Here is a 22893-nt window from a genome sequence, read left to right as displayed (position 1 = left end):
CTCTGCGGCACGTGGGATCCGCCCGGACCGGGGCACGAACCCGTGTACCCTGCATCGGCAGGCGGACTCCCAACCACTGCGCCACCAGGGAAGCCCAAACAGCTAAATTTTTAAACAGGATTTATGGATAGAGATTTGTGCTGTTAAATTATTACAGTGTTGGTGCTTTTGAGGGACAATGCCTTTATAGCACTAAATGTTTTCGTAGTTTCATATCCCGCTCATGTTCATAAAGTCATTTTATATCTGCTATCCCCAGTAGAGAGGATCTCATTTGTCGAGATCTAGTGTTATTCATATGAACATTTTGTTGTGACTTTGTATGTAGTATGTTATTTATAAATTACATTCTTATGTGATTAACACTTTCATTATTCCTTAGAAATATTTTGATAACAAAAATTTAAATTTCTTAGAGGAGGTATGTCCTTTGGATTTCTCATTCCAGATTTTAGTTTTCTGTTATTCTTTAGTGATCTTGTTGTATTATTTTTCTCACCTAGTGCTCAGGTTTTGTTGTTGTTGTTTGTTTGTTTTGAGACTTGATTCTCTAGTTAATATGCATTTTTGGAAGTAGGACTAAAAAGCCTTATAATTGAGACAACACTGCCTTTGTATACACAGTGCTAGAAAGAGTTGTTCAAATGAAGCTTTGAATATTACATCCCTCTTTCCTTTGACTTCCATTTCTTGTGTTCAGAATTGAATTGCCAGAGGGAACAATCGTGCTATCAACATTTAAAAGTATAAATAACAGGGCTTCCCTGGTGGCGCAGTGGTTGAGAGTCCGCCTGCCGATGCAGGGGACACGGGTTCGTGCCCAGGTCCGGGAAGATCCCACGTGCCGCGGAGCGGCTGGGCCCGTGAGCCATGGCCGCTGAGCCTGCGCGTCCCGAGCTTGTGCTCCGCAACAGGAAGAGGCACAGCAGTGAGAGGCCCGTGTACCCCCCAAAAAAAATAAATAAATAAAAAGTATAAATAACAATCTGTAATATACAGTTGTGGATTTATTGCCCACTTCCACTGAGTAAACTGGACTTTCAGGCTATAAGAGAATCCCAGTAACCCCTATAAATCCTGACTGCCGGCTGGCAGGTTTTCCTGAGGTAAGATGCTGTGTGAGGTAGAGAAAGGAGTCTCGGGTCACCTAAGTTTCCCTCTCTCCAAATCACTGCCCCTTCATTGGTTAGAGTACCTTATTTTATGCCAATACTTGGAGCTCTTACCTAAAACTAGTATTTTGATATGGTAGCCTTACTTTTTTACCAGTTACCATTTGCACCCAGGGATGTAGTAGTATTTATTTATTTATTTGTTTACTGGCTGTGCCGTGTGTCATGTGGGATCTTAGTTCCCCAACCAGGGATCGAACCAGTGCCCCCTGCATTGGAAGCTCAGAGTCTTAACCACTGGACTTCCAGGGAAGTCCCTGTAGTATGTAGTTCAGCAAACTTTTGGAGGCCTTCAATCCAAAGGACTGTGTGAAATACCACTTGCAGGTAGCAGAGACATAAAGCATGGCGTACTGGCTCTCACAGATTTTATGTCAGTGAAGGAAACATATGTCCACAACTAACAATATACATCTCTTAAAAAAAATAGGTTTGGAAGAGAAATTTTGGAATGAGGGTGTCTCTCCTCCTTACTGGTTTGTTTACCTAAACTTTGAGACACGAATGTCATTTTAAAGAAGGCAATTGGTTGTTTTCTAAGGTGGATTGTAATCTATTCTAAATGGAAAATTTTGTTATTTTCTTTTTATTCCAGTGAATGGCTGGTTAGATTAACTAAATTGAAGACAATTTAGATTCTTCACTTCTAGTTTTGTTTTCACCTTTGCTTTTATGTTAAATTTGGTTTTCTGCTGTACTGACTTTATTCTCCAAATGAAAATGACTTCTTTCTCCCTCTGGTCCCCTCTCCTCCCCGCCCTCATCCCTCAAGTCTTCCACCCCGTGGAGTGCTCCTATTGCCGGTGTGAGAGTATGATGGGTTTCCGGTACCGATGCCAGCAGTGCCACAACTACCAGCTCTGCCAGAATTGCTTTTGGCGTGGCCATGCCAATGGCCCTCACAGCAACCAGCACCAGATGAAGGAGCATTCCTCTTGGGTAACTGCTTTGTGTCTCAGTCTGTGTCCCCAGCGGTTATTTGTTTCATCTGTAACAGCACCAGGGCCACTTTTCTGATAGATACCTATCAAATAAGGATGTGGCGTCATAAAATATTAACCCTTACATTTATGATGGGGCTTGCAGGTATGTTGTGCTTCATCACTTGATTTGAAAAGGAGAGTTTTTAAAGTTCTAGGAGATGGAGATATTATGACCTTTGATGTGGTCCCTTTTATTCAGTAAAATGGAATGTTGCAGTGCTCCCTTTCCCAGTGAAAAGTGTCTTCTTTTTTTTTTTTTATTAATTAATATTTATTTTTGGCTATGCTGGGTCTTTGTTTTTGTGCGTGGGCTTTCTCCAGTTGCGGCGAGCGGGGGCCGCTCCTCATCGCGGTGCGCGGGCCTCTTACTGTCGCAGCCTCTCTTGTTGCGGAGCACAAGCTCCAGACACGCAGGCTCAGTAGTTGTGGCTCACGGGCCTAGTTGCTCCGCGGCATGTGAGATCCTCCCAGACCAGGGCTCGAACCTGTGTTCCCTGCATTGGCAGGCAGATTCTCAACCACTGCGCCACCAGGGAAGCCCGAAGAGTGTCTTCTTTTAAAATTGTACAAGGGGGTACCACCCCCACCCCAGAAGACTTACTCTCTGAACTTTAAGGAAGATTTAAAGCTCTTTTTTTCAACAAACTTTATTCATGCTTATAGGGTTTAAATGTTGCAGAGAAAGCTGCATGAGATGAAGGAGTTAAATTTTTACCTCTCTAAAGTTGGGTAGATACTGTATTTTACAATTGCCACACCGATGTCTTTACTTTCAAAAGCAATCTTTTAAATAACAGTATTTGGGTAGAGGTCAATGTCTGATTTTTCTGTGGTGTTTATAAATCATGTAACAAGTTTAGCATCAATCATTTTTTCTTCCCTTCTCTCAGTTTATTTCCAGAGTTTAAAAAATGTCATATTTTTATTTCCTAAATCGCTATAGCCTTGCTTTAAATCTTTTTCCTCTAGCTTTTGTTTGGTTGGTTGGTTTGCTAAAAGGTAGAAAAATATATAGGGTCATAAGTATAATTCAGGATCTAGGTTCTTAAGCCCGGTCATCCTACTAGACTTTAAGTATTAGAAAGCTTCAATAAGCAGGGGTTTTTTTCTATTTTCTTTTTTTTCCTAGTTAACCATCTTAAAACTCAACCAAGAAAAAAGCAAATAAGTTTATATCAGGGATTAGTTAAAAACAAGAAACAAACTTTAATCAAGTATATACTTCCTACATCTCTGATAATGTGTTTGAGATAATTTTTTATTAGATGGCTTTTCAGTGACAGCTAACCCATAAAATTTTGTTAAACTGAACCTCCTATCCTGGGTCTTGTGTTGTAAATTCCAATATTTCTTTTGGTTGAGGAGTCATTATTTTAAATTTTTTAAATAAGCAAAGGGAAAACAAAACCCAGTAGTTTATTCTCTTTTTCATTGACTAGAGAGAATTTATAGATTTTCAAATTGTTACTTTTTCTTCTTCTTAAAGTACAAGTATCCCGCTGTGTTAAGTGACTTATTAATATTTTTCAACTGTTTTTTGTTTAGAGTCTAACTCTTTACACTGAGAAAGCTCTTTGCCTTATTACCTTTCATAATGATTGGATTCTCTGGAATGTATCTACTGAAAGTTCTCTTTCTAGATGTTGGGGCTAGGAGGATGAGGAACTTCTTTTTCACCTTAGTTTGAACTTGCTCCTTTAGCTAATTTAAAACCCTTATAGAAATGGGAATTTTATATTTATTTAAAGATAAGTGACTGTTTGAATATTGCTTTATGATTTACAAAGCAGTTTTTCATATACTCTGTTGATCTACAACATACATAGAGGAAAGTACAGAAATCACAAGTGAATTCTTATATTTCTGTTTGATCTTCACAGCACTCTTGTGAAGTAAGTCTTATCGCCATTTATTGTTATTTTTATTTCAGCTTTGTTTTTTTTTCTAGTTTATTAATTTATTTTTGTTATAGTGACTTAAGAGTTAAGGAAAAGTCAAGTATTATCAGCATGCATAATTTTGAAGCTGGTATCATAAATGTATTAGTCCTGAATTTTGATGAGTATTTGCATTATGATGGTAGATGCATATTGGTAAGGTCTTGTGTGTGACTTGTTTTTAAGACTAGGACTCTGTGTGCAGTGCGCTTGTTCTTTGAGGAAGAGATGGATGAATTTTGAGGCTGTTGTGGGTAAAGAAATTTCCACCTAACAAAAAAATGTGTAATCAGTTTAATAGTAATTTCTTTGAAGTTTGTCCACAGTGTTTGTACTAAAATTTTGAATGAATGTTTCTCTGTGTTCACAACAGATGAATTTAGTGTGCATTTAACCAGTTTGTGTATGAATGTGCATTGTAGACTTGATATGTGTAGTGTTGGTGCTTGGAAATTTATTTTGATTTTTCCAAAAGTTCTGTTTAATGTTTTATCTAAGTAACTATGCAGTATAATTCACCATTCTTTTATTCATCAATCCATTCATTTGTCTTTATTATAGAAAAGAATGCCATATGGTACCATACCTGTAATTCATTCTGTCCATTCATTATTCAAAAGATATTTTTTGAGCACCTGCTATGTCCCAGGCACTGTAAGAGGCTTGTGAGATACATCTATGAACAAACTAGACAAAGATTCCTGCCTTGGTGGAGTTAGATTTTAAGGGTGTTAAAGAGACCACTAGGGCTCATCGGCATCGCTGTTTTCCTGTTCTTGCTGGGCACACATCTAGACTACATTTCTCAGCCCCACTGTATCCAAAAGGACCACGTGAATAGCTGTTACCAGTGGAATGTGATCAGAGTGATATATCTCTTCCCAGAACAAGACAGTTAATAACTGGGTGCCTTTTCTATCCTCTCTAGCAGCTTAGTGGAGAGAATTTCATTAGGACCCAGAGAGGGTGAAACCATAAAATGAAAGGAAACTGGGTCCTTGAACAATGGGTGGAGAGGAATATCCTGCCAACCTGTGTGACTCTGATGGAAGCAAGGGAGAAACTCTGTGTTAAGCTACTGAGGTTTTAGTTTTTGCTACAGTGGTTGGTACTGGCAGTGGAATTCTGTTAAAACAGAACCTTAACATTTGTTTCGTTGGCTTGGCAGTCAGGTAGCACCCTGATGAGGACACTGATACTGGAGTTGGGAAAGACAGAAACCCAAGTTCTGCAGTGGTGACCAATTTGGTAAATTTGTCATCGATGATAACTTGGAAGACTTGCTTCATGCCAAGCGAACTCTAGGTCAAACGTTGGAAAAGGTCAGAGTGTGTGTTGACTCTTATTGGTAAGGTATTACATGAAAGAGATGAGCTTAGGAAAGAATTGGCTAGCTTTCCAGCAAAAAATGAAAGGGAATAGAGAAAGTTCTGAGAGTTGGGGCAGTGAAAGGAAAAACAGACTATTTCTAGAGAGCAAGAGATAAGAGTTGAGAGAGGTTTTGAGCATCAAAGACCTAGTAAGTGTTCTCAGTTGAAAAAAAAAAGTGACAGTCCTGTGGCAAAGATCAGATGAAGTGTAGTTCTTACTGTCTGTTCATCAGAATCATCTTGCTCCCACCTTCATAGCTTCTGATTTAATGGGTCCAGGGTACATGAAACCCGGACACAGGCAGTTTTTGAACGTTCTGTTTTGCAGCCAGAGTTGGAAACTGCTGATCTATTGTTTCATGTGGCCTCCAGGTGGCTTCTGTTAGTTGAAAGCAAGAGGAATGGAGGCATGTCTGGGGAAGAACTTTGTGTGTGGTTACTGGCACATGGAACCGACTGGAAACAAATAGATCAAAGGCCTGCTAAGTTTTTGACGGAATTCTGTTGGCAATGGAACCATGAGCCTGACTATTACAGCTATAAAATCACTTTTTAAGGACCCAGAACTTGCCCTGGAAAGAGGTGGGTTATGAAGGTTTTACGGCCCCTCAGGAGGGTGTACCAGAGCCCACACGGCCAAGGAGAATATTTGATAAGGAAGAACCTTCTCCTCCCACTCTTGTATATTGGGACTGGGGAGAGCAGGTGCAAATAACATGCCTTTTCAGTTCATAGGTTGTGTCTTAAGGAGCTGCACGTGGTCTTGATGAAGGAAACTGGCAGAGCCAGAGGTCCTGCACTTGTGGTTAGATGCGCTGACTGGATGGGACTTCAGGTTTGCTTCTGGGTGGTGGGAGAGGCTTGAGTGTGTTCTTTGTGTAGTGAAAGTGAGCAGAAAGATATTTAGTGATTAGAAGTCCTTACCAGTATCCATGTTTTCCTTTTCTTCTGGATATATATATAACTAGATTATATAGCCATCCTCCTTGTAGCCGGATGGGCCATATGACTAGTTCTTACCCATGGAATTTGTTTGGAAGTCATCTGTGTTACTTCTGGGTCAAGGTAGTTTAAAGCAGGTGTGTCTTCTCCATTCTTTCTATCTTTGCCCTTCCCACTCCCTATGTACACCAGCCCAAATGAAAGGATCTCTGTTAGTTAACAGAGGCAGAGTCCTTAGATGAAAGGAGGCTGGGGCCCTGAATTCATGGATGAGAGCCCCTCTTCCAGTGTACACTGGACTCTCACATGAGCAAGAAATCAGAAAAAGGAATCAAGGGTAGGAGTGGGGATAGTCTTATAGGCCTTGTTGAGAAAGTGAGATTTGAGCAAAGTCTTAGATGTCTGCCTGCAGACACCTGGGGAAGAGCAGAAGTTTTCAGGATCGTGGCCGTACAGCAAGAGTGTGCATGTGAATTCAGGGAACAGCAAAAATGCCAGCGTAGCCAGACCAGAAGGAGCAGCAGGAGAGCTGTAGGGAGGGGGTCAGAGAGGTGACAAGGGCCTTGCTGGCCATTGTAAGGGCTTTGGCTTTTACTCTGAGTGAAAGGAGGAATCTTTGTAGAGCTTTGGGTAGAAAATAGCTTGAGTTGATTTATATTTTAAAATGATCAGTCTGGATGCCATGTAAAGAGTAAACAGTGGGGGGCTTCCCTGGTGGCGCAGTGGTTGAGAGTCCACCTGCCGATGCGGGGGACACGGGTTCGTGCCCTGGTCCCGGAAGATCCCGCATGCCGCCGAGCGGCTGGGCCCGTGAGCCATGGCTGCTGAGCCTGCGCATCCGGAGCCTGTGCTCCGTAGCGGGAGAGGCCATGGCAGTGAGGGGCCCTCGTACCGAAAAGAAAAAAAAAAAAAAAGAGTAAACAGTGGAAGGAAAAGATAGAAGCAGACCATTTCAGAGAGATGATTGCAGTAATTAAGACAAGATATGGTAGGATGTTAGCAGTAGAGGTGATGAAAAGAGCTGAGTTAGGATATACTTTATAAATCTGCTTCATGGGTGGGATGTGGCTTGTGAGAGGAAAGGAGTCCAGGGAAGCTCTAAGATTTTGTCCCAAACAGTTAGAAGGATGGAATTGCCATCTGCTGAGATGGGGAAGGTTTGGGCTAAACATCATTTAACAGTGATTTAAAAAAACCAACAACAGCACTGTATCAGGATCTTCCTCCAAATCTGAATCATTTAAATATGGCAATAAAAATCCTACAAAATGTTATGCATAGTTTGAATAAGTTATTATTTTTAAAAGTATAATTTAATAGAAAGCATGATAGTCTCTGTGACTGAATGAACCACTTAAACAGAAGTCCTTGTTCAGATCATAAGGCTGGAATGGTCGACAGGACCCACCTCTGTGTGGGCCTCTGAACGTGGCTTGTGCTTTTCACAGCATGGAGACATTATTTTTTTATTTTTTTATTTTTTTAAACATCTTTATTGGAGTATAATTGCTTTACAATGGTGTGTTAGTTTCTGCTTTATAACAAAGTGAATCAGCTATACATATACATATGTTCCCATATGTCTTCCCTCTTGCGTCTCCCTCCCTCCCACTCTCCCCATCCCACCCCTCCAGGCTGTCACAAAGCACCGAGCTAATATCCCTGTGCCTTGCGGCTGCTTCCCCCTAGCTATCTACCTTACTATGTTTGTTAGTGTGTATATGTCCATGACTCTCTCTCGCCCTGTCAAAACTCACCCTTCCCCCTCCCCATATCCTCAAGTCCATTCTCCAGTAGGTCTGCGTCTTTATTCCTGTCTTACCCCTAGGTTCTTCATGACATTTTTTTTGTCTTTAAATTCCATATATATGTGTTAGCATACGGTATTTGTCTTTTTCTTTCTGACCTACTTCACTCTGTATGACAGACTCTAGGTCTATCCATCTCATTACAAATAGCTCAATTTCATTTCTTTTTAAGGCTGAGTAATATTCCATTGTGTATATGTGCCACATCTTCTTTATCCATTCATCCGATGATGGGCGCTTAGGTTGTTTCCATCTCCGGGCTATTGTAAATAGAGCTGCAATGAACATTTTGGTACATGACTCTTTTTGAATTTTGGTTTTCTCAGGGTATATGCCCAGTAGTGGGATTGCTGGGTCATATGGTAATTCTATTTGTAGTTTTTTTTTTTTTTTTTTTTTTTTTTTTTTTTTTTTTTTTTTTTTTTTATGCGTTACGCGGGCCTCTCACTGTTGTGGCCTCTCCCGTTGCGGAGGACAGGCTCCGGACGCGCAGGCTCAGCGGCCATGGCTCACGGGCCCAGCCGCTCCGCGGCATGTGGGATCTTCCCAGACCGGGGCACGAACCCGTGTCCCCTGCATCGGCAGGCGGACTCTCAACCACTGCGCCACCAGGGAAGCCCTATTTGTAGTTTTTTAAGGAACCTCCATACTGTTCTCCATAGTGGCTGAACCAATCCACATTCCCACCAGCAGTGCAAGAGTGTCCCCTTTTCTCCACACCCTCTCCAGCATTTATTGTTTCTAGATTTTTTGATGATGGGCATTCTGACTGGTGTGAGATGATATCTCATTGTAGTTTTTTTTTTTTTTTTTTTTTTTTGCGGTATGCGGGCCTCTCACTGTTGTGGCCTCTCCCGTTGCGGAGCACAGGCTCTGGACGCGCAGGCTCAGCGGCCATGGCTCACGGGCCCAGCCGCTCCACGGCATGTGGGATCTTCCTGGACCGGGGCACGAACCCATGTCCCCTGCATCGGCAGGCGGACTCTCAACCACTGCGCCACCAGGGAAGCCCTCATTGTAGTTTTGATTTGCATTTCTCTAATGATTAATGATGTTGAGCATTCTTTCATGTGTTTGTTGGCATTCTGTATATCTTCTTTGGAGAAATGTCTATTTAGGTCTTCCACCCAATTTTGGATGGGGTTGTTTGTTTTTTTGTTATTGAGCTGCATGAGCTGCTTGTAAATTTTGGAGATTAATCCTTTGTCAGTTGCTTCATTTGCAAATGTTTTCTCCCATTCTGAGGGTTGTCTTTTGGTCTTGATTATGGTTTCCTTTGCTGTGCAAAAGCTTTGAAGTTTCATTAGGTCCCATTTGTTTATTTTTGTTTTTATTTCCATTACTCTAGGAGGTGAGTCAGAAAGGATCTTGCTGTGATTTATGTCATAGAGTGTTCTTCCTATGTTTTCCTCTAAGAGTTTGATAGTTTCTGGCCTTACATTTAGGTCTTTAATCCATTTTGAGCTTATTTTTGTGTATGGTGTTAGGGAGTGATCTAATCTCATACTTTTACATGTACCTGTCCAGTTTTCCCAGCACCACTTATTGAAGAGGCTGTCCTTTCTCCACTGTACATTCCTGACTCCTTTATCAAAGATAAGGTGTCCATATGTGCGTGGGTTTATCTCTGGGCTTAGGAGACATTATTTTAAGAGAGAGCATCACCGGAGGAAGCAGCTGGAGGACCAGCATCCCTAGAGAGCTGTGGGGAAGCTGCAAGGCCTTGTCTTACCTGGCTGTAAAGTTATGCGGCGACATTCCGCCATATTCTGTTGGTCACAGTCTCTAAGGCTGGAGGGAAGGAGAAGGGACTTCATCTCATGATGCTGGGGTGGTGGTCAAGTCCATCACAGTGGAGCAAGGGTGGTGAGAGAGATCCCTGCAGTTAGGTTTGGAAAATACAGTCTGCCACCCAGCGGATAAAGCCTTACATCCTGATCAAGGATCTCTGTCCACCGTGGAGACTGTCATGCTTTTCTACCGCGTTCGTACAGTTCGGTGGCGTTAAGTACATTCACGTTGTCGTGCGACCATCACCACCATCCGTCTTTGGGACCTTTTCATCTTCCCAAACGGAAACTCTTAACCCTTTCCTGATCCGCAAGGAGGGCTTGGAGGTAAACAAGACTGCGCCCATTCCCTGCCTTCCCCCTTGCCTTACTTTCAGGGGTCCACTTATTCTTGTCTTCACTTTACCAGGAGAAATTTGACCGATTCCCATGTGGTTACTACTCCATGGCAGGAAGTGTGTATGCACAGTACACTCGTACCACAGTACAGTTTGTTGTCAGTAGAGGTAGTTATATAACTTAGTTGATGACATGGAAATTTCACCTTTCTTCCCAGCAGATGGCAGACTCCACCTCTGCACAAAGTTACTTATCCCGTTCTTCAAAATCTATAAATGACAAAGTATTGGATTTGTTTCACAATCTCTATTAATATCATTGCTTTTTTTAAAGTAAATGTTAATGAGCAACTCACATATGTCCAGTGTAGTTGTTTGGGCACTGATGATATTAAATCATTTACTTTAAGGAGTCAGAAAATTATGTTGTTATAGACTTGGAACAATTAAGACTGTTGACTTTGTCAGAAGCAATGTTTCATTTTCATGTGATCAGCATACCTCTCCTCACATCTCTAGAATTCTAAGAGATAATGTGTATTCATTGAGGACAAGATACACTTCTTGGCCATGCCCCTGTTCAGTTCTAAATAGTTACATGTCATAGTTAAATAGCTACTTTGTACCTGGTGCAAAACTAGGCAGGAGGACTATTTTTTTTCAAGGCGTAAGACAGTATACCTACTTGTAGCAAATACAGCAGGAGGTAAGATACACACATGAAGAAAATCCAAACAAAAGCTACAAAATCTAGTCCCTTAGGTCAGTGCCCCACACTCCTCAGAAAAACTGCTGAGACCTGCCCACTGTGGCTCTGACCTGTTTTGTTTGGTTTTTTTTTTAACATCTTTATTGGAGTATAATTGCTTTACAATGGTGTGTTAGTTTCTGCGGTATAACAAAATGAATCAGCTGTACGTATACATATATCCCCATATCCCCTCCTTTTTGCGTCTCCCTCCCACCCTCCCTATCCCACCCCTCTAGGTGGTCACAAAGCACCGAGCTGATCTCCCTGTGCTATGCGGCTGCTTCCCACTAGCTATCTATTTTACATTTGGTAGTGTATATATGTCAATGCCACTCTCTCACTTCGTCCCAGCTTCCCCTTGCCCCTCCCCGTGTCCTCAAGTCCATTCTCTACATCTGCATCTTTATTCCTGTCCTGCCCCTAGATTCTTCAGAGTCTTTTTTTTTTTTTTTAGATTCCATATATATGTGTTAGCATATGGTATTTGTTTTTCTCTTTCTGACTTCACTCTGTATGACAGACTCTAGGTCCATCCACCTCACTACAAATAACTCAATTTCGTTTCTTTTTATGGCTGAGTAATATTCCATTGTGTATATGTGCCACATCTTCTTTATCCATTCATCTGTTGATGGACACTTAGGTTGCTTCCAAGTCCTGGCTATTGTATAAATGGAGCTGCAGTGAACATTGTGGTACATGACTCTTTTTGAGTTACGGTTTTCTCAGGGTATATGCCCAGTAGTGGGGCTGTCTAAGCATTTCTTTTAACCCCTTGTTTTGATAGAAATTTGGCTTTCCTGTAGGTGTTCCACTTCTCTCGCAGCCCTTTCAGGTGGTGGCTATCTATTCTCCTACATCCACATGAATCTTTAGGGTTTGGGAGGTGAAATTATTGTTAGGGTGACCGTATAAATTAGCATATAATCCAGACTCCTGTGAGAGTGGAAGGGGACACTGTTTAATTATGCAGGGACAACATGTGTAAACTGCAATTATCCTGGGTAAACTATTTATGGTCACTGTTTTAGTTTTCGTTTCCTGCATAATAAATAACCATAAACTTAGCAGCCTAAAACAGCAGAAATATGTTATCTAGGTCAGAAGTCCAGGCAATGGCATGGCTGGATTCTCTGCTGTAGGTCTCACTGCGTTGAAATCGTGGTGTCAGCTGAGGCTGTAGTTATCATCTGGGCTTGAGGGTCCTCTTGTCATCTCAGTGGTTGTTGGCAGGATTCATCTCATTGCAGCTGTGATAATGAGGTCCCCGTTTTCCTGATAGCTGCCAGCCAGGGGTGACTCTCAGCTCCCAGGGGCTACCTGCAGTTCCTTGACATGTGGCCCTCATAGGCAGTTCACAGCATAGATGTTGGCTTTCTTCGAGGCCAGCTAGAGTGCATCTCTCTGAAACCAGCCAGAAAAAAAATACTGCTTTTAAACAGCTCACCTGATTAGACCAGGCCCACCTAAGGTAATCTTCCTTTCGCTGTATAACATAATCAGAGGAGTGATCGTTTATCATATCCACAGTTTCCACCTACATTCAAAGAGGAAAGGCTGATACAAGGATGAGGATTAACCTCAATTATAAGTTGAGGGTCAGCTTATATTTCTGTGAATGCTGTCACCCTGGTTATTTTCCTTCTTGTATTCCTTCCTGCCACTTCTAGATCTTTACACCCTGAATCTCTTAGATTAAAAAAAAAAAAAATACAAGCAAGATGCTGCTTTGAGGATCATGTCATTTTAGCCCTGTTATCCTTCTTCTTTTCTGGTGGTATTATCTCCGTCCTTTCTGGACATACTCCTTCACTGCTGGATGGTTTGGTACCCGATTGATGGTCACCTCATGGTGATTTCTGCATCTCTGTAGTCAAACCTTTTAAGACCTTGGCCACATGGTTTCTTGACTTCTTCAGCTCTGACACTGTTCTTCTCCACTGAACATCAGACGTCTGCTCCCTCAGTTACACCCTAGACCTTTTCGCCACCTCCAACTGCTCCTACTTCCAAAATCACTGATTTCGACATCCTATTCTCGTTTGATATCGCATTATCATTCCAGTTGACTTTTCAACCACTCTCACTAAGATCATTTTTTAATCTCTTTCCAGCCTTTTATCCATTGATCTGTCTCCTCTCTCTATCCATCATTCCTTGCTTCTTTTTTCTTCTCTCCTTACCATTTTAGATATGGCCCTTCATTCCTGTACCATAAACGCCATTGTCCTGTGACTTTTTTATCCATGTCTCTGTCAACGAAATTCATGGATGAACTAATTTATCTGCTTTCTCTAGTACCTCTGGAGAAATCCATACAATGGGACAGATTAGTATTACCTTAAGCTTCATGATCACCAACTACATGTTGATGCTCAGCATTGCAATCCTGTTGCATTCCTCTGATCACCTTGCTTTTCCATTCTTTGCAGTGGTCAGTTAAAGTCATAAAGGAATAAAGTCTCCATTCTTTTTAAACCATCTACCTCAACTCTTCCCTGTCTTTCAGTAGATGACCTCTTTTCTTATACAGAGAAAACAAAAGCCTTAAGACAGGAACCCCCTTAACTTTCTGCTGCCAGCTTCATTAACTCATTTATACGTTTATCCAGCAAATTCTAATTCAGTACCTGCTACCTCGCAGACACTGTTGTAGGTGTGGGGTTACTTAGAAAAGGCTAGGACAAAGTCATTGCCTTCATGGAGCTTACGGATTTTTTTGTTTTTGTTTTGTTTTGCGTTACGCGGACCTCTCACTGTTGTGGCCTCTCCCGTTGCGGAGCACAGGCTCCGGGCGCGCAGACTCAGTGGCCTTGGCTCAAGGACCCAGCTGCTCCGCGGCATGTGGGATCTTCCCGGACCGGGGCACGAACCCGCGTCCCCTGCATCGGCAGGCGGGCTCTCAACCACTGCGCCACCAGGGAAGTCCAGAGCTTACGTTTTAAAGGGGGCAGATGGATAAAAACATTTTAAAAACAAAATCCCCAAAATAAGTGAACAAGGAAGGTATCAAATGATGATAAGTTCTATGTAGAAAAGTAAAATGATAAAAAGATGACTGAACAGCTACTTAGGATATGGTGGTGGTCAGCAACCTGCTGAAACTGACTCGGGAGGAGACAGCGAATCTGAATAAATCTGTGATAAGTAAAGAGATTAAGGTAGTGATAAAAAAACCTTCCCACAAAAGGCCGGGCCTAGATGCCTTCACTGGTGAGTTCTACTGAACATTTAAAGAGTTAATACCAAGCCTTGACACATTTGCCAAAATAGGAGAGGATGAACACCTCCGAACTCATTCTTGTCAGGCCAGTGTTAGGCTATCTGATATGAAAACAAAGCCTAACAGAACAAAAAAGAGGATATCAAAAGAAAAGAAATTACAGACCAATATCCCTTAGGAATGTAGTCTCAAAAATCCTCAATGAAATATTAGCAAACCAAATTCAACAACATATAAAGAAGATTATACATCAGTTTATGACCAAATGTATATTATCCCAGAAATGCAAGGTTGGTTCAACATGCAAAAATCAATCAATATAATACCATATTATTAGAATAAAGGACAAAAATACATGATTATCACAATAAATGTGAAAAAGGAATTTGACAAAATGCAACCTCCTTTCATGATAAAAATCAAGCAGCAAACTAGAAATAGAGGGTAACTGCCTCAATCTGTTAAATTTCTTCAACATCTGTGAAAAACCCATAGCTAATGTTACACTTAATGGTGAAAGACTGAAAGCTTTCCCTGTAAGATCAGGAACAAGACAAGCATGTCTGCTCTTGCCGCTTATATAAACATTGTACTGGCTGTCCTAGCCAGGGCAATTAGGCAGCAAAAAGAAATAAAATGCATCCATATTGGAAAAAGAAGCTAAACTCTTTATTTGCAGATCACAGGAATATGAATATAATTAACACTATTGAGTTGTACATTTAAAATGGTTAAGATGGTAAATTTTATGTGTTTTTTTACAATTTTTTTTTTTTTTTTTGCGGTATGCGGGCCTCTCACTGTTGTGGCCTCTCCCATTGCGGAGCACAGGCTCCGGACGCGCAGGCCCAGCGGCCATGGTTCACGGGCCCAGCCACTCCGTGGCATGCGGGATCCTCCCGGACCGGGGCACGAACCGGTATCCCCTGCATCGGCAGGGGGACTCTCAACCACTGCGCCACCAGGGAAGCCCACCACAATTTTTTTTTAAGTTAACTTTAGGAGAAAACGGACAAAGGATCTGAATATACATTTCAGAAGATACACAAATGGCCAATGAACATATGAAAAGATGATCAACATTACTTAGTCATTAGGGAAATGACTAATCAAAGCCACAATGAGATGCCCCTTCACACCCACTAGGTTGGCTGAAATAAAGACTGACAATAACAAGTATTGTTGAGAATGTGAAGAAATAGGAACCCTAATACACTGCTGGTGGGAATGTAAAATGGTGCAGCCACGTTGAAAAAATAGTTTAGCAGTTGCTTAGAATGTTAAACAGAGTTACCATGGGATCCAGCAATTCCACTCCTAGGTGAGAATTGAGAATTCTCCTTTGAGAGTTGAAAATATACGTTCACAGAAAAACTTGTTCATGAATGCTCATAGCAACATTATCCGAAATACCTCAAAAGTGGAAATAAAGCCAAATGTCTGTCAACTGTTGAGCAGATAATCAAAATGTGTTATGTCAACATTATGGAATACTATTAGGCAACAAAAAGAAATGAAGTACTGATACATGCTAAAACATGGATGAACCTTGAAAACATGCTAAGTGAAAGAAGCCAGACATAAAAAGTCACGTAGTGTTTGATTCCACTTACATGAAATACCCACAGTAAGCAAGTGCATAGGGACAAAGTAGATCAGTGGGGTGGGCAAAAAGAGTATTGGGTTTCTTTTGGGGGTGGAAAACATCTTCTGAAATGAGATATTAGTTATGGTTACACAACTGTTTTGAATAGATTAAAACCACTGAATTGTAACTTTAAAAGGGTGAATTTTATGGTATGTGAATTATATATCTCAATAAAGCCATCAAAAATTGGTCAGGGAAAGTTTTTTTTTTAAGAAGTGACATTCGAACTGAGATTGGAATGACTAACTTGAGGTTGGTGGTTATGAATTCAAAGTCAGACCAGTCGGTGTAGTTGTATATTTTACTTCTGCCCCCTCATTGTGTGGGTAGAGGAGCAGAGCGGGTGGAGTTGGGGTTTTGACAGAGGAGTGTGACAAAGGAGGAGGGTTGGCGAGAGAGGCTGGAGAGTAGGCAAAGACATGAATGTCATAATGGGCTGTGGAATATAAGTCGGTTGAAGAGAGAAATGAGACCATGAGGGAGACAAGGGACTGTGTGAAGGTAGCAGGCTCGGTGGAGACGGGTCCCATCGGCGCTGAAGTATTGTTCGAGGGCACTGGAAGGAGTGATCCAGAGAGATAGAAGTTAGTATGAGAGTGCAGTGCTTGACATGGAGATGTTAGATAATGTGCGGTAATTGGCAATACGGTGTTCTAGGACGTGACTTGAAGCTGGTGACCCACGCAGAGTGGGGGAACGTCGTTGTAGGAGAGTTCAGGGAAGGCCACTGTATATGCTCCCTGAAGCTGCTGTAACAAATTACTGCAAAGTTGGTGGCTTAAAACAGAAATTTATTCTCTCACAGTTATGGACATCACAATTTTATTTTATTTTAAAATTTATTTTATTGACGTATAGTTGATTTACTATGTTGTGTTAATTTCTCCTGTACAGCAAAGTGGTTCAGTTATACATATATATACACACACATTCTTTTTCATGTTCTTTTCCATTGTGGTTTATCACAGGATATTGAATATAGTTCCCTGTGCTATACAGTAGGACCTTGTTGTGTATCCATTCTGTATGTGATAGCTTGCATCTGCTAATCCCAAACTCCCAGCCCATCCCTCCCTCAACCCTTCCTCCTTGGCAACCACAAGTCTGTTCTCTATGTCTGTGGATACCATAGTTTGAAATCAAGATGTTAGCAGGGCCATACTCCCTCTGGAGGCTCCAGGGAAGAATCCATTTATATTAGTCAGGGTTCTCCAGAGAAACAGAGTCAAAATGGTTTACAATTATATAAGAAGTGATTATTATAAGGAATTGGCTCATGCAGCAGTGGAAGCTGACCAGCCTCAAGATCTGCAGGAAGAGTCAGAAAGCTGGAAACCCAGCAGAGCCAAGGGTGTAGTTCCAGTTTGAGTCTGAAGGCCTGTAGGCTTGAGACCCAGGAAGAGCAGATGTTTCAATTCAACTCCAAAAGCAGAAATCCAGTATCCCAGTTCAAAGTCAGTCAGGCAGGAGGAATTCTCTTACTTGAGGGAGGGTCAGCCCCTTTATTCTGTTCAGGTCTTCAACAGATTGGATGAGGCCCACCCACATTGGGAAGACAAATCCGCTTTACTCGTCTACCAATATGGATGTTAATCTCATTCAAAAACACCCTCACAGGAGCACTCAAAGTAATGTTTGATTGACTATCTGGGCATGCTGTAGTACAGGTTAAGTTAGCACACAGAATTAACCATCACACCGTTCTTTGCCTCTTCCACCTTTTGGTGGCTGTTGGCATTCCTTGATTTGTGGCTGCCTCACTCCAGTCTCCGCCTCCTTGGGCACATTGCCTCTTCCTCTTCTCTCTCTTCTCTGTGTGTCTATCTTATAAGGATACATGTAATTGCATTTTGGGTCTACCCAGATAATCCAGGATAAACTCTTTGTCTCCAGATCCTTAACTCAATCACATATTTTGCCATAGAAGGTAATATTTACTCTTTTGACATATAGGGCAATATTCTAGATTCCAGAGATTAAGGTGTGGGCGTATCTTTTGGGAGGTCCTCCGTTCAATTGACCACAGTAGTGTATGGGAAAGGTCAACTCTGTGGATGTTGAAATCAACAAGAATTATGACAGTAATATTGGACTCCACTGTAGAGGGATATTTAGGGTTTTGGTCTGATGACATGAAATTCAAAATGGGGGTTTTAAGGAAAAGGGGAGATAATCTGAGAATGGCAGTGAGGTTCTGGGAGGACATCTCCCCACCTGGAGGTCCAGCTGTTTGAGGGGTATGAGAGAGAAAGCAGCTGCCACTTGAATGGCTGCAGAGGAAGCCAGGCCTTCAGGGAAAGCTAGGTTTCTATGTGAAAGTAACACTCGGAGAAGAGGATTCTCAGCCAGAGAAGGGATTTTGCTGATGGTAGACTATGAAGGTAAGTTGAAGGATTTGAGAGTGGAGGATTAGTGGGAGATGGGGTCTTGTGAGGCTATGTGCAGAGCCTTATGGGAATGAGAGTCCAAGCAGGGAGTCTAGGACTTCTTATGAAACAGGCATAACCTGTGATAAAGGTTGTGTTGGAATTAGCCCCAGATAGTCTCCTAGGCAGATCCTGGTGCTGTCAATGTGAGTATTACTGGGAGAGGGTCTTGCCAGCAGTGAGCAGAGCTCTGAGCTCCCATCTTTACTCCTGTTAAGGTGGTATGAAACCCGGGGAGATGGCCCTGAAGTTCTCCTGACCACAGCTAAACTGACTGCTTCGCTGACCAAGGCCTTCCCTCTGAAATTATGAATTTCTTGGGCCATCCAAGAGATAAAAGGAATAGGCTAGAGGTATCCTGACAGCATATATCAGCATTTTCAGTAGGTTGAGTGGGATATTTTAAATATTGTTCTTTTCAGTATTTGAATATTGCCCCTGTTCTGCTGTGGTATTTGGATGCACTGTGTATTCTTTTTTTTTTTTTTTTTTTTTTTTTGCGGTACGCGGGCCTCTCACTGCTGTGGCCACTCCCGTTGCGGAGCAACAGGCTCCGGACGCGCAGGCTCAGCGGCCATGGCTCACGGGCCCAGCCGCTCCGCGGCATGTGGGATCCTCCCACACCGGGGCACGAACCCGTGTCCCCTGCATCGGCAGGCGGACTCTCAACCACTGCGCCACCAGGGAAGCCCGCACTGTGTATTCTTAAACCCATTTACAGCTGCAGAAGTGCTGAGTTTGAAAGCAGAACATTTGAAATGGACCCAGCTGTTTAAAAAGATGGATACTTATCAAAGAGAGTATTGATGTATAGTTTATGAAATAATAAGGTGTTTTTTTCAACTAGCCTGATTATTTTTAGAGCAAAGAGATGACAGGGAGATTTTCCATTGCAGAGAATGTGTGACTTAACCGAAACCAAGCAGTTCTTCAAGTGAATGGTTTCCTCTGGCAGTCATCTTAGCCACAGCCCTTTCTCCAGTGTTAGATCTTTTTTGATTACTACACGTGGCTACCAGAGCTGAACTGGAGAATGTGTATCCAGCTTCCATGTGTAGAGAGGATTAGAGGAATCTGTATGACCCAGCAGTGTGAATTGCTTGTCTGTTTCTACGTTAACTCAGATATATCAGTGATTACTGTCTGTATATCTAGGACATTCTGAGATCTACAGATACAGATTTATGGTAGAACTGTTTCTCTAAATACACTTAATACACGTGTATTGTATATTCATTACCTTTTATCTCCATTTAGTGGCTACAGAATGTCCAATTACGAAATTTTTGATTACCTATGATAAACCAGATATTGTGTTCCCTGGCATTCTTTCCTGAGCTGCTTTCCTTATTCTTTATTTTGCAGTTGAAGTACAGTTGATTTACGATATTATGTTAGTTTCAGGTGCACAACACACTGATTCAGTGAGCTGTCTTTTCTTCTCTTGCTGCAACCTCTGAGCGTACCAGGTTTTAGATGACCCTCCCCAACCAACCCCCCCCCAACAGTAATAGATTTATGCAGTTCTTTTTTTAACTTTATTTTTGTTCATTTTTAAAATATTTGTTTATTTAGTTATTTGGCTGTGCCAGGTCTTAATTGCAGCACGTGGGATCTTTGTTGCCACATGCGGGATCTTCATGGTAGCATGCAGGATCTTTAGTTGCGGCACGCGAGGTCTTTAGTTGCTTTATGCGGAATCTTTAGTTGCGGCACATGGAATCTTTAGTTGTGGCACGCGGGATCTAGTTCCCTAGCCAGGGATCAAACCCAGGCCCCCTGCCCTGGTAGCATGGAGTCTTAACTGCTGGGCTACCAAGGAAGTCCCTCTGCAGGGACCCAAAATAAATTTATTTATTTATTTATTTATATTTTTGGCTACGTTGGGTCCTCATTGCTGCGCGCGGGCTCCCTCCACTTGTGGCTAGTGGGGGCCACTCTTTGCCATGGTGCGCAAGCTTCTCATTGGGTGGCCTCTCCCGTTGTAGAGCACGGGCTCCAGGCACTTGGGCTTCAGCAGTTGTGGCTCATGGGCTCCAGAGCGCAGGCTCAGTAGCTGTGGGGCATGGCCCCAGTCACTCCACGGCATGTGGGATCCTCCCGGACCAGGGCTCGTACCCATGTCCCCTGCATTGGCAGGTGAATTCTTAACCACTGTGCCACCAAGGAAGGCCCCCTCTGCAGATTTTTAATTCCAGCCGAGGCTTCTGGTCCAGGTTAAGACTCCTATATTCAGTGGCCCTATGGACATTTCCATCTTAAAGTCTCACTAGCTTTTCTGTCAACACATGGTTCTAATAATTTTTTCAGTCAATTTTCTTAGACTTCTAAGTAGATAACTATATTGCCTGTGGGAAACAGTAACAATCATTTTTCCAATAGTTATACCTTTGTTTTTTTTTTTTAACCTTTTTGTTTTGGCAAGAACTTCTAGATCAGAGCTTCCCAAAATGGCTTGAAAAGAATCAGCTGGTCAGCTTGTTTAATATACAGAGTACCAGGTCTCTACCCTTGGGAATTTTAACTTAGTAGGTCTGGGTTGAGTTAGAGGAATCTGTTTTGTTTTGTTTCATTTTGAAACAAACACCCCAGGAATTTTTTAATCTTCAGACAGTTTTGGGAAACACTGTTTCAGAGCTAAGTAATAGTGGTGGTGGTCTTCGGTTCCTGGCTATGGGGCATCTGTATCATGTGTGACGTTAATTGACTTCTGGCTCCGTTCCTGCCTTCACCTGTGGCAGTGTTTGTGACAGCCTTTGGAGATAGCGGGTGCCCAGGTGCCATCATCCAGGGGCCCTGGTAAAGAGCTTTTTGCCCTGGTAATCGTTCAGTAAACATTTCTAGTGCCTGTTCTGCTCCAGGCCCCGGAGAGTGCTGCTATACAAAGAAGCAATTGGTGGGTCTTCTTGGTTTTCCAACCTTCATGCTCTCTCCAACCTCCAGCCTCCCTTTTGTGGGACTTTGGCTGCCTGTAAATCTTTTTCCATCATACTCAAGTGCTCTGCTCCTTTTTGTCTTAGCTGACTAGACCCTTTGTTTACCCAGACCTGAAGTACTGGTCACACTTCTCCTTCCTCATTCTATCCTGCCATGCAATCTGTTGCTGCATTTGGCCAGAGAACTATCTGTTCAATGTATTCTAGAAGCAGCTTCTAAATCAGAGATGATTTGTAACACACTGGGGTTTTATCTTATGGAGTAACATTTTGAAAGCGTCTTCAGTTTTGTCTTTGGACTTGGACTTTTATGTATGGCTTTAACTCATAGACAGCACTATGACAGTATTGAACTATTTCCAGTTGCTTGTTCTACCATATTTTCTTACTTCTATGTCTTTGAATCTGTTGTTCTATCTCCCTTTGTCTCCTCTCCTCCCCATCCTCCCAAATTTCCCATGCCAACTTCTCTTCAGCCTCTGAGGTTCAGCTCAGCCATTGCCTCTTTTCCTGATCCCCAAGCTGATTTATATGTCTCTTCATGCTCTGCTGTGGCACGCTGAATACCTCTTTTAAGGCACTTATCGTGCTATTATAATTATCTGTTCATTTGTCTGTATATTCTATTATCTCATAATTCCTTAGTATGTTATTAGCCTATATACCCCTGTGTTTGTTAAAGAACATTATAAAGTTGGCATCTCCCACTTGTTCCAGTTTTTAAACTACTTTTTTTTTTTTTTTTTTTTTTTTTTTTTTTTTTTTTGGGTTACGCGGGCCTCTCACTGTTGTGGCCTCTCCCGTTGCGGAGGACAGGCTCCGGACGCGCAGGCTCAGCGGCCATGGCTCACGGGCCCAGCCGCTCCGCGGCATGTGGGATCTTCCCAGACCGGGGCACGAACCCGTGTCCCCTGCATCGGCAGGCGGACTCTCAACCACTGCGCCACCAGGGAAGCCCCTTTAAACTACTTTTGATCATGGGAATGTCTTCCTGACTCGAAAAAGTGTGAGAGATTGATAATATTCAATTTTGGCAAGAGTGTAGAGAAGAGGGCTCTAGAAGATTGTTGGTACGAGTGTGAATTGATACAATATTTGAAAAATAAAATTTTAAATGCATATAAACTTTGACTCAGCAATTCCCCATATAGGAATTCTCCCACAAAGACCCTTGCATCAAGTATATTAGGATTTTGGTATGAAGAGACGGCCAAAATCTCCAACAGTAACAAAATGACTAAATTTATTATGGTATATATACATACATACATATATATATATATATATATATATAATTATAACTGTGGAATTCTGTGTAGCAGTCAAAATAAGTGAAATAGATTTATATGTTCAGATGTGGAAAGAGGTCCATAGTATATACCCATTTTCCTCTCTCCTCAGAGGTAACCTCTATTTTGAATTTAGTACTCAATATTTCCATTCATATGATATTTTCATATTTTTTATTACACATGTGTATGTGGCCATTAAAATATATAGCATTGGGTTTCCCTGGTGGCGCAGTGGTAGAGAGTCCGCCTGCCGATGCAGGGGACACGGGTTCGTGTC

At 42.1% G+C, this 22893-nt stretch overlaps 1 protein-coding gene across 14 annotated transcripts in view; it reads left to right on the top strand.

Moving 5' to 3' along the window:
• The window catches only part of DTNB (dystrobrevin beta), a 248412-nt gene that overhangs the window by 87329 nt on the left and 138190 nt on the right, over positions 1-22893 (top strand). For all 14 annotated transcript variants that reach the window (XR_004352834.1, XR_004352832.1, XR_004352833.1 and 11 more), the window contains exon 8: positions 1945-2111. Coding sequence is in view for 10 of the 14 variants with exons in the window: in XM_032652769.1 (XP_032508660.1) it covers positions 1945-2111 (167 nt within the window). In the remaining 4 variants the exon portion in view is untranslated. The remainder of the gene's footprint in view (positions 1-1944; positions 2112-22893) is intronic.

The sequence above is a fragment of the Phocoena sinus genome, chromosome 13 (genome assembly GCF_008692025.1).
Source record: "Phocoena sinus isolate mPhoSin1 chromosome 13, mPhoSin1.pri, whole genome shotgun sequence".
Taxonomy (NCBI): domain Eukaryota; kingdom Metazoa; phylum Chordata; class Mammalia; order Artiodactyla; family Phocoenidae; genus Phocoena; species Phocoena sinus.
Note: the sequence above shows the minus strand (reverse complement) of the source record. Positions and strands in the feature narration are given on the sequence as shown.